Source organism: Petromyzon marinus, chromosome 16 (assembly GCF_048934315.1).
Source record: "Petromyzon marinus isolate PM22_M1 ecotype Great Lakes invasive population chromosome 16, UKy_Petmar_22M1.pri1.0, whole genome shotgun sequence".
NCBI lineage: Eukaryota > Metazoa > Chordata > Hyperoartia > Petromyzontiformes > Petromyzontidae > Petromyzon > Petromyzon marinus.
The window spans coordinates 558226-570786 of NC_133682.1; the positions used below are offsets into that span (position 1 = coordinate 558226).

Genomic DNA, 12561 nt, shown 5'->3' on the forward strand with positions numbered 1-12561 from the left:
TGGAGTTGAGTCAAATTGATGTACCGCATTCTCCTGGTGTGGTAGGGTACGGCTCCTCCTCGACGCCCGCGTGATCCACCAACGCTCGCTACTGCCTCCACAGTGCTGCACTACAGGCAGCCACGTGCAGCAGCATAGCCACGACCGTCCTAACTCGGTTAGCCTGGGGCCTGGGCCGACTCCGACCCTGGAGCCACGGAGCAGTTGCACCGCCTGCGCCACTCCACGCAGTGGCTGCCGCACTGCGCCCACGCCGCGCCAGGACCCAGCCGCCTCTTCACGCCGCCTCCAATTAAAGTCAGAGGGGAGGGGCCCTCCACCTCCTCCCCTCCCATTCCCGCCCACCTTGGAACACGCGCGCTCTCCTCCCGCGCAAATCGCCATAAAATATAACAATAACAATAATTACGGCAAGGATAACAAAAAAAGGCAACACAGAGACGGGGTGATGAAACAAGCTCTTGGGGCGAGGGAGTTGACTAAATAATCGCCGCGGTTGCAAGTTGCGCTCTTCCTCCGCTCGCGTGAGTAGCGAGTTATTTATTAATGCGACTATATTCTACCCAGATTATTTATTAATGAAGGGGCTGAAATCGAAGACGCTCGCGGGTCGAGAGGACAAAAAGCAGCAGCGACCAATAGCGCGCTCATGACCCCGCCCCGAGCTCCCGACCCTAACCCGAGCACTGCCGTCGTTTCAGCCCCCTTCACCACAGCCACGCACAGCCTGGAGCCCTAGACCCACACTGCGAGTACATAACCCTCGCTCAGTCTGCAACCTCCATCTCGCCCGAGCCCTCCCAGTACCACGGTGGAGACACCCTCCCTTATCCACCCCCATTAAAAGTGAAAATTACGAACTAGTTTTTATTTACCAGCTAAAGCTCACTGAGCTATATAGGTTTTTTTAGAAGCGACCTGATCACAAACTATAGCTCAAAGAAGCGGCTTTTCTCGTGGAAATGTATATCAGCCAAATACTCTAAACGCGCGTTGATTCTCAACATGGAGGGGAAAAGCGGAGGACTCCGAGAAAAATCCACACGACACAAGGAGAGAGACACACAACTCCAAATAAATATACGTCTGGGTCAGGATCGAACCCACGATCTCGTGCATACCAGGCGAGGTAGTTAACATCTCGCCACTGTGGCGCCATTATAAGCGGGATTGTCTCTGACCAATTACCAAACGTAACGAACCCGTCTCTGATCCAGCATCACTTCTGGCGAGACCGTCTCTATCACCTCCCCATCTCTGACCCACAGTTCGGCCGCTGTCAAAGGTCGCGCTTGAGACGGGGTCACGTGAGCGCGCGGCCATCGTCATTGTCCGCGTGGTCGCGGCTTGTGGAGCCCCCCCCCCTCAGCCCAAGAGCCCCCTACCCCCCATCCCCACCCGCCGCCTTTGTGGCAGGTAGAGTCACGGGTAACGTTACCCGAAGCGACGCGTCACGTTACCTCCCGGGTAACCGCGCTGACGTGTGTACACCTGTGTGTGCCGGCCTTCCCAGGTGCCCCATGACAGCACTTGCCCGAAAGTCTATACGGGGGATCATTGTCTTTGTTTTTTGTGCCTATGCGTTTGTACCTGTGTGTGTGTGTGCCTCTGCCTGACACACTCGGTGTGTCCGTGTGTGTATGCCCGCTAGTGCAGTGGATAAGGCGCTGCTCTGCGAAACCGGAGACCCTCGTTCGATTTTTGCTCGCGATCAACAAAAGTGGAAAATATTTTAACCGGTCCTGGGACCTAAAAATGAGTGCCCGGTGCGGTGCGGGTAAACATCAGCATTCGGGAAACAAAGGCGGCTCGGAGTGCTGTTAGCCACCCTGCTCTTTGTGTGCCGTATCGGCCTTATTCGTACTACTCGCTGAGAGCACCTTCACCAACAGTCCGTTGCAGACTATACGGGAGATCTTTGTCTGTATCTGTGTGTGTACGCGTGATGCATGTGCTGCGCGCCGGATCCCGTTTTAGCCGCATTACGCGCGACCCGCGGGACGCGTCTGTGCTCCGCTATTGCTGGCATCGGAAACTCGATACCTGTGAGCGAAGCCGCGCTCCGATTCGCCCCCCACCCACCCCCACCCACCCCTTCATCCCCTCGAGCAATGATCGGCGTCGTGTAGAGGTGACGCGGATCGTGCACGCGCTCCACGAGACTCCCCGTGGCAGGGCGGTACTGCAGGGTGATTACGCAGGGCGATGATGCGGGGAGATACTGCAGGGCAATGCTTCGGGGTTGCCACTGCAGGGAGCTATTCTAGGGCGATGCCATTCGGCGCTACTTACAGGCCGCTTAACTGGACACGTTTGGCAGGATTTGTCAGCACCGGAGTGGGTTAATAACGGGCCGATGAGACGAAGTGACGTTACACGAAGTCACATTACTCCTCCTTCTCTTCCCTAGCGCTGCAGCGTCAGCGATTCCGCCGTAGCGGGCAACATCATTGCGCTGAGCAGCGCGAGGGCTCGGATTTCATGCACATTGTCCCGTGAGCCACGCAACAAAGCCGCACGGCTCTGTTCCGCTCGGTGTTCAGTGACATCTCGTCCAGGTTTTTTATATTTTGCAACGCGCGGCAGCTGTCAACGTGGTTCGAATCGGCGCGGAGGTGGCGGCACTGCGGTCGCGTCATCAACGGCGTCTCCCCTCCCATCAGCGGGGCAGGGGACGGAACGGGACTCATTTTTAATTAGCCAGGCGCACCCCCCCCCCCCCCCCACGCTGGGTAGCCCCTCGTGGTATTAGGGGCATGTCCGACTGCCTCCGCGGCACGCGCGCGGGTAGAGAGAGGCAGCCAAGGCGGAGTGAACTCACGCTGACGACGACGGGTAGGCGGGTAGGCGCGTCGCCTCCTTACACGCGAGGTGCAGCGGGCGAGCTGGGGGGGGGGGTTACGGGGTGAGCGCCGGATATAGAGGTCGGGGGAAGGGGTGGGGGCTGGCAAGGAGGGGGCTGTTCCAGAGGCTTCAGGCACGCACCGCCCTCTTCCTGCGAAGGCATGGATTTGGGGCGGTGGTGGAGGAGGTGGGAGCTGTCCACTGCTCGCGTTGCGTTACCGTTCGCGATAGGGGCGCGATACGGGACGCGGCTGAAATAGCGTCACGGGACGAGTTGGCCGCGCGCTGCGGCGAGCGCGGCGCCGCACGTGGACTGCACGAGCAGCACTCACGCGCCGCGTGGCGTCGCAACACGTGCGGCGGCGCAGATTCAATTCCACGCGAGCTTCCAAATCACATTTGGGCCTCGGCTAAGCGCATTACGCACTCGCGGCGATATCGCCTGCCCCGCCCCCCATCCCCCGTCAGCCGACCCCACTCCAGCTACCGGGGAGAAGGGGACACCTTGAGAAGATTACTCGTTAGCAAATCGGTTCCAGCCGCGTTGCGCCGGCTACTGATGTCATACGTTGTTGTTGCTGTTGTTGTTGCCTGTCTGTGATGCGGGATGCAACACAGTGCCCCCACCCCACAGCCCACCCCCCCCCCTTCCACGGTCCCCTCCTTGCCCCACGTCTCCCTCCACCCTGGGAGTCCCTGTCCCTCTGGGTCCTCGTGAGACCAGCCCAGTGCCGACGCGAGCCGCGTCGCTTCTTCTCGGCGCGATGTCTCCCGAGACTCGTGCGACGCACGGAGCTCGTAGTGGCCGTGTCAGAGACGCTGAGTCGGCAATCGCTGGCAGCCTGGGTTCGAATCTGTACCCTGAGCTCCTCCCGCGATGCAACGGGTACTCAAGTGTAGGGAGTCGATAATCTCGACTCCCTCACCGATGACTGCATAGGGATCGCTGTAACGCTGCGTTTGGGATTCGGGCTACGGTACTGTTCGGGCTGCGGTCGGGAGAGTGTTGGGAATAACGTCTATATTGATGGTGTTGGCAGGGTTAGGATTCGCAATGAGTGTTGATTTTAGTGTTCGAGTTCGGGTTATCGATAGAGCTCCTTTCTGATTGTCTGCAGCACTAATGTGCAGAGAAGCTGTGTTTCTCACGAATCTGTCTCTCGCGATCCACCAATCTGATTCTCGCGCGACTGAACAAGTGGCCGCGTCCCACCGATGATCGGCAATAAGTTGGACACCAGAGCTGGGCGAGTAAGTCGCTGTGCTCTTTTGGAGGTGGGGGGGGGCTGTGGAGGTGCTAAGCTCCCCTCGCCCTCCTCCCACTCCGCACCCCCGTGCTATTAATGAAATTAGTTTGAATATAAATACCAGTGTTGTTGCGATGCTGTGGGTTTGATTTGTAGCGGCGAAGTTCTAAATGTCAGTGCGCACTCCGCGGGTGCAGCTCAGGCCCGGCCTTCATGACAAAATGCCATTTCCAACGCAGCACGCGCCCCAATCGCATCTACAGAGCCCGGCCCCACACACAACACACAACTCTCATTTCGGTTCAAAAACACACAGGAGGGGGAGCGGGTGTGGATGGGAGGGGGGTGGAAATCCAATTTCTGATTTCATTAATTTGATTTTCGTGTTATGCTTTATTATTATTTAATTCTGTACACTCGTTGTGTTACGCACGGAATCATGCGCGGCTTGGAGCGGCGAATAGGGGTGGGGAGGGGGGGGGGAGAGGGGGGTGCGGCTCAGTGCTGAACAGCACTACAGGGAGTGAGTCGCGGGGGGGGGAGGGGAATGGGACGGAGTTGCCGGAAAGTCACGGGGAGAGCGCAGGGAAGCTCTCCCCGCCCAGGGAGATGACGGGTGGTCGCTGAGAGGCGCATGGGAGACACGGTGAACACTGGGGGCGGAGAGAGGCAGAATACACGGTGAGATGTGAGGGAGTCACGGCAAGACTGGTGGAGACACGGAGAGACGCGGGGGCGTCACGGGGAGTCACGCGTGAGCGGGGTGGGTAGGTGGGTGCACGATGTAAGATCACGTGGTGCCCACCTTGTGGATGCGCCGCCAGTGTAGCTGCCAGGAGATCTTTCACCGTGTGCCTCGCCAGCCCATCCGGCCCCACCACCTGCTGCTGCTGTGCCTGCTGCTGTGCCTGCTGCTGCTGTTGTTGCTGCTGCTGTTGTTGCATGACTCGCTTCGGAGGTCGCCCTGGTCTGGAGCTGAGTGAGAGAGAAAGCACGTGGACATTAGAGAGCACTTATATATACGTTGTATGGATGTATGTGGAATTTATTTCGCCCCGTACATAGCCAACCCTGCTAGGTTGCGAGGAAAGACAACAAACTAAACAAAGCCGTCAGAGAGCACGTGGCGGTTAAGGTTGCCACGTAACGCCACGTGGCCTCTGTGTGTGTGTGAGCATGAGGATCCCATAGAACTGGCAGCTCCATTGGTGCCCCCATGTCCATCACACTTGAATCTGCGTGACGTAATCTTGCAGCCACTTTGTATTCATCCCATTTCGCATTTAGCGTGATGGGGGGGGGCGTTTGACCATACTTCACCACGGTGGGCTTTGGTGAAGGGGGGGGGCAGCGGGGAGGGGGGGCGGTGGGGTGATGGGGAGAGGGGGATGGGGCTGGGTGGCCACCACACCCGTTTGAGACATCATCACTCGTGTCACCCGTCAGCTTTTACCCACAACGTAAAAAATGTTGCATTTATGTATTGTTGTTGTGGTTGTTGTTGTTAACGTTCCCACAACGACACGCTGCCGGGCCCCCCCACACAGAGCAGGCGTGGGGGCCCGGCAGCCCCCGCGGCGAGCGGACGGCACGGGGGGGGGGCGAATGAAATTAAAGCGGCACTTGAGATGATTTATGTGTTCTCATTTGCATAATGCTGCGGCAAAATTCATCAATTATCCGCCTGCCAACTCCTACTCCGCTATCAAGGGGACGCGTCCGGCGAGCGCGTTCCTAATGAAAAAATAGCCCCGGCTATTAAAACAAACAGCGAGGGGGGGGGGGGCAACACGCACAATAACATACACGCACTCTGCATGCATTCATTAACATACATACACAATACACGCACTTTATAATAATACACAATACATACATGATACATGCACTCAGCATACATACACTATACATGCATTTTATACATACACAATACACGCACTTTATAATAATACACAATACATACACGATACATGCACTCAGCATACATACACTATTCATGCATGTTATACATACACAATACACGCACTACACATGCACTCTATAATAATACACGCACTATACATGCACTCATTAACATACATACACAATACACGCACTATACATGCACTATACAGTACATACACAATACATACACACTATTCATACGTCAAACCCTCAACGCAGACATACACTATAATGTACAAACACAATATAAGTACACCATACATATACAAAGCACACAAAATATAAAGACTGTACACACATTACATACATGCGTACGATAAACATTTATACATACACACTCTCGTCTGTGAAATTATCACCGTTATCATCAATCACGCTACGATTGATTTATTGACAAGTGTTTTTCAATCTGTTTATAAATCGAGATTCGAAAGTAGTTCCCAGGATAAGAAAACCACCAACAATCCGAACAATTCCCTTCGTGAAAAGAATTCGTGTGAAAAAATATTCAATGAATCGTGTTGGTGATGCTGCGTTCGTCATGGTGCACAAACACATCAACAACTCAACGCGTTCGTCAATAACAATACTGTGGCCTTAAAATGAAAACAAATATATAATAGGCGACGTTTCGGGTAACGGACCTTCTTTATCGCATAAACAAATAATGTGCAACGAAGGGCCATTCCGCAACATGCCACCTGTTATATATTTATTAAGGCCACGCAGTGTTATTGACCAACGTGTTCTATTTCATATTTACATCACGTGACCTTACCTGGAGAGCGGCCAAACCAATTAATCAAGGTAACAGCTGGGCGACCACCGCCTCACTGCCATCTGCGAGCCGTAAAGCAACATAGATATTGCGCGCACGTCAAGAGGCGTGCACAGCAGTGCGATGGCATCATCATCATCATCACCACCATCCACCCATTGTTGCGGAAGAAGTGCAAAGGAGAAATTGCAGCTTTAAGTTACACAAAGATCTCCCGTATAGCCTTGAGCAGACTGTTGTGGCAAGTGCTGTTGACGAGTAGCAACACCTATGAAGGCCGACACGGCACACGAGGGGATGGCTGGCCAACACCACCACGTGCCTGGTATTGGCCAAACATCCCGATACTGAAAGATTATCTACAAACTACTTTGTCGGGATCACACGCAGCAGCAGCAGCAGCAACCTCGTCCCCTACTGTCAAACCTTGGCAGGACCCTCCTGCAAAAGAGTCTTGAGACTCAGTGACAAATTCCTGGGTAAAACAAGCGTAAAGGATGACATTCTACACGTTCGCTGATTTACAAGTTGAACATTACTGCCGACTCAGCGTCACCCACTAATGTGTTTGCTTTCATAAGTAAGGCTCATACAGATATACGAACAACCATCACCCTCACCTCGTACCCGGCCGCTTCAGTAAACGTAGACCACCATTTACAGCTTGAACCCGATAATGATACCCCGGGGGTGGTGGGGGGGTATTGAGCATCAGATGAAAATAATAATTCGACTTTCCTGCCAAACTGCCTAGATCACACAACACAATAGTTATGCATAGTATGACAAAGATCCACGTATAGCCTCTAACCAGCTGTCGCGGAAAGTGCTGTCAGCGAGTAGCACCTATAAAGGCCGGCACAGCACACGAGGAGATGGGTGGCCAGCACCACGCCCACTCGCCTTTGTATCCCGAGTGGCAATGTTTACACACCGCAGCAGGTACTCATTTGAGGCTGAGTTGACCTAGGGGAGGCTCAGAACCGGTTCAAACAATCGGCACTCGTGTTAGCCGTGAATGGGGATCAAACTCGGGCCGCCGACTTCGTTGAGCATCGCGCCAATCACTAAACTTACCGCTCCCAATAACAGTCTACGTACATAGACACACACATCAAAGCCATGCATACAACATTAATCTTGGAGACAAATATCCCCTTATAATGAACAGTTTCTTAACAGGCTTGCTGCTGGGGCCGGCTTTGATTTGTGAGCACCTATTAACACCAGGCGGAGAGACACCTAACGATAGACGCAGCGATGGGATGAGTTCGTGTGTGTGTAGGGCAGCCGCCCGGTGGATTGTTAGTCCGTCGCACGGACGGGAGAGCTGGCGATGGAGGCCAGTTTGGTGGGAGGCGTTCATCCAGCAGTGGATTGACCTTGGTGACTGCGATGAAATTCACACGCGCGGCGAGTTTGCCGTGTGCGTGAGCGGTACCGCAGCGTGCGGCTGTGGGGTCGCTTCCTTCCCAGTGCGGAGGCGGGGGGGGGAGTAGCGACTCAATGGCGCTAGGACGGCTCCCTGTCCGGGCTCCCCGGCTCCCTGTCCCGGTTCCCTGTCCCGGCTCCCTGTCTCGGCTCGCCGTCCCGGCTCCCTGTCCCGGCTCCCTGTCCCGGCTCCCCGGCTCCCTGTCTCGGCTCCCTGTCCCGGCTCCCTGTCCCGACTCCCTGTCTCGGCTCCCTGTCCCGGCTCTCTGTCCCGGCTCCCTGTCCCGACTCCCTGTCCCGGTTCCCTGTCCCGGCTCCCCGGCTCCCTGTCCCGGCTCCCTGTCCCGGCTCCCTGTCCCGGCTCCCTGTCCCGGCTCGCCGTCCCGGCTCCCTGTCCCGGCTCCCTGTCCCGGCTCCCCGGCTCCCTGTCTCGGCTCCTTGTCCCGGCTCCCTGTCCCGACTCCCTGTCTCGGCTCCCTGTCCCGGCTCCCTGTCCCGGCTCCCTGTCCCGGCTCCCTGTCCCGGCTCCCTGTCCCGACTCCCCGGCTCCCTGTCTCGGCTCCCTGTCCCGGCTCCCTGTCCCGACTCCCTGTCTCGGCTCCCTGTCCCGGCTCTCTGTCCCGGCTCCCTGTCCCGACTCCCTGTCCCGGTTCCCTGTCCCGGCTCCCCGGCTCCCTGTCCCGGCTCCCTGTCCCGGCTCCCTGTCCCGGCTCCCTGTCCCGGCTCGCCGTCCCGGCTCCCTGTCCCGGCTCCCTGTCCCGGCTCCCCGGCTCCCTGTCTCGGCTCCTTGTCCCGGCTCCCTGTCCCGACTCCCTGTCTCGGCTCCCTGTCCCGGCTCCCTGTCCCGGCTCCCTGTCCCGGCTCCCTGTCCCGGCTCCCTGTCCCGACTCCCCGGCTCCCTGTCCCGGCTCGCGAGTTTTCCATGGAGCGCGGCGCTCGCATCCATCCGTCTGGCTCCGAGCACGGCGCTGCCATGGTGACCGATTATAAGTAAATCCCTTAATAAGCGAGCCGCTGAATTATGCCGTGACGACTCGGGGGGCAGCAGGGGGGCTTCCGAGTGCCGAGTCCGTCGTCTTCGCCCGGCGAGGCGCGGCTGAGAGTGCAGTCATCACCATCGCTGTTGTCATCAGCAGCAGCAGCGTCGTCGTCGTCATCACGACTGTTATCAAAATGCTAGCCTCTATTGTCATCGTCACAGTCATCACCATCATTGCCAACTTCAACATCGTTGCTATCATAATAACGATCATCGCTGCTATCGTAAACATAACTATCATCAGTCTTCACTGATAACATGACCGTTTTCACCGGAATACTTATTATTATAATCATCACTATGATCATCATTACTATCATTATCATCACAAATATGCTTACTCGCATAATCGTAAAGAAAATCACCACCACTATCACCATCACTTCTACATACACGTCGTCATCATCACCATCAATCATCATCACAGCGGTGGGCTCAGCCAACTAACTTTAGCGTCGTGACCAGCCCCCTCGCCCCGCACCGCTCCCCCGCCCTAATCACGACGCGTTGAGGACCCCGGCCCGCGGGCGCGCGCGCCTTTGATCGCGCCGAGGGGGGAGGAGCGGGCGCGGCGTCCCCCCCCCCCCTCCCCCCCCCCGATAGGAATCTTTAATTCGCGCTCCGGCGACAGATCGCTCGAGCTCGGCATCTCACGTGACGCCGGGTGGGGAGATGATAGCGATGGATGGATGGAAGGGGAGGGGGATGCGCAGAGATCAATGGAACTCCACATTGGGGGTCAATGCCGTTTCGCTTCTTGGGGGGCGGGTGGTTGAGGTCAGCAGGGGGTACATTCCCCGCTGACCGCGGCTGCACCTGGATCCTGTGCGTCCCTCGTACTGCTGTTATCATGATTGTTAGCACAATGATTATATTGTAATGGTGTACAGTCAGCCATTTGTCAATCCACCGTTGGATGAAGGCCTCGCCGTGTCGTCGGCCATGGAGGAGGCTGATCAGCCATACTTCACCACGCTGGTCAGAAGGCGGGGAGGACCAGGACCGGATCAGGTCGCTTGATGCATTACGCATTGTGATCATCGCTGGGCCACCGCTGCATCGCCCGCGAGAAACGCGCAGCAAATGTCGACGCGCAGTGACCAGGGAGTCCGCCACTCGAGTGGATGTGTGCGAATGCGCCTCTCCGTCGGATGCGTCCTCTCATTGTACGAACACGTGCCCGTGCGTCCATCGCCAGCTCCGGGGCCAATCGTCTCGAGGGGACACTCTTCCTTCGCCTCGAAGACACTGGCGGTGTAACCATCGACCGCATCAGGCAATCGACAGCAGTGTGATGCGCACATCTCCTCCATGAATGTAAAACTAAAGACACGAGCCACACTGGCGCCACTATGGCCATGCAACCCACACTATGGACCGTAGAGTAGCGCTAACCTAACCCCTAACTCTAACACGCGAGCCCCTAGCGCTAGCCGAACTTCTTATCCTCGCCGTGACCCTATCCCAACATTCCTGACCACTGTAAAAGCATTGTATCTTGAGATACTACGTTGCCTGTGGTGCACAAACACAAATGACAAAACACAATAACCACCGCCTTAAAAGGAAAGTTAATGTTTTGTTATTGGCACATTTGAAGGGTTACTGCCCGAATGTCACAGTGTTATCGACGAGGGCGCTGATAATCATCACAGAAAGGCCTGAGGTATTGGGTGGCGGGCGATCTGGGTTCGATTCTCGGCCATGGCTATCACACGAGTGGCACGTGAGACCTGCGGTTGACCGGTGCCTCTCCAAGCTCGATTCAGCCTTAAATGAGTTCCAGGTCAGGTGCGTAAACATCAGCTACGGGGTGGTTAAACATTGGGATGGTAATCTGTGACCGACTCATCAGCACAGTGTAGCCATCAGCTCACTGCTGAGGCCCCCACGTGCACTCGGTGGCAGAAACATCGGCAGCGGAGCGCACAGCAGCGCACAGCAGCAGTCGCTGTAATTATGAACGCGCGACCTCATAAACAGCGGCGCGGCGTGGGAGCTACGAGGGGGGGGAGGGGGGGCGATGGGGAGAGGGGGGAGGGGCTCGTGTGGGGTGGGGGAGGACAGTCGCGGAGTGGCGCGCTCCCCGTGTAAGGCAGCCGGCAAATAGAACCACCCCCTACTCCCACTCTCCGACTCCAAAGATCCCCCGTGTAGTCTTCAACGGACTGTCGGGGCAAGTGCTCTCTTAGCGAGTCATGCCACGCGAAAATCAAGCCCAGGGCTAGTTGAGATATTTGTTACTGATGTTGGCCGTGTGCGAGAATCAAAATTGGGTCGCCCGGTTCGTAGTGCAGTGCGCCGACGACTACATTACTGCACCCCTCACCCACCGAGTCCTCTATTCACCTATTCCTCCTCATCCTCCCCCCAGCACCACACTCTCACCTACGCTCACAAACCCCAAACTCCATTTCCCCACACTCTCATCTCTCTCCTACTCGTAGCCTCCCAACTTATATCACCCACGGAACGCACCTTCAAGTCCTCACACGCTTACACTCCCCTTCCCTCATCCAATCCCACCACCAACCTAACCATGCCCACTCCCCCTCCCACCCAACCCTCCTCCTACCGCCTTTCCCCTACTCCACATCTGGTCTCTTACCCACACCTCTGTCTCCCCCTGTCCCAACTCTCACCTCTAACCGAGTCTCTCCCCACCGTGTGGAGACACGGGGACAGTCGCTCCCTGTCCATGGGCGGTGGTGGCGATGCACGTGGCCTGTCAAACTCAGCACCGTGGAGGCCGCGAGGATTGGTGGATCACCGCACTCGAGCTGCGAAACTCCCTTCCCGTGGGCGTCGAGGAGGAGCTGTACCCTGGTTCTGTCAGCAGGAGCAGGCGGTACAGCAAATGTCGACTCCATCTGTTTCCATTTGTTCGGGATAGAGTGTTGCCCCTTTGCACGCGTGGGTTTTCTCTGGGCGCTCCGGATTACTCTCACGCGTAAACACTCCGGATTACTCTCACGTGTAAACACTCCGGTTCACTCTCACGCGTAAACGTTCCGTTTCACTCTCACGCGTAAACACTCCGGTTCACTCTCACGCGTAAACACTCCGGTTCACTATCACGCGTAAACACTCCGGTTCACTATCACGTGTAAACACTTCGGTTCACTCTCACGTGTAAACACGAATTCCCGTCCCTCGACTGCGGTGCCTCCTCCTGACGCCTCTGAGTCGTCCGCTCTCTCTCGCTCTACACGATTGATGAGCGGATAGAGTGCGGCGCCAGCGGAGTGTTACGAGTTGTAACTATTATCACGGAGACA

General features: G+C 56.5%; 1 protein-coding gene across 2 annotated transcripts in view; it reads right to left on the reverse strand.

Moving 5' to 3' along the window:
• The window catches only part of LOC116943026 (dachshund homolog 1-like), a 65847-nt gene that overhangs the window by 31420 nt on the left and 21866 nt on the right, over nucleotides 1-12561 (reverse strand). For both annotated transcript variants that reach the window (XM_032955629.2, XM_032955628.2), the window contains exon 2: nucleotides 4897-5066. In XM_032955629.2, the coding sequence (XP_032811520.2) occupies nucleotides 4897-5066 (170 nt within the window). The remainder of the gene's footprint in view (nucleotides 1-4896; nucleotides 5067-12561) is intronic.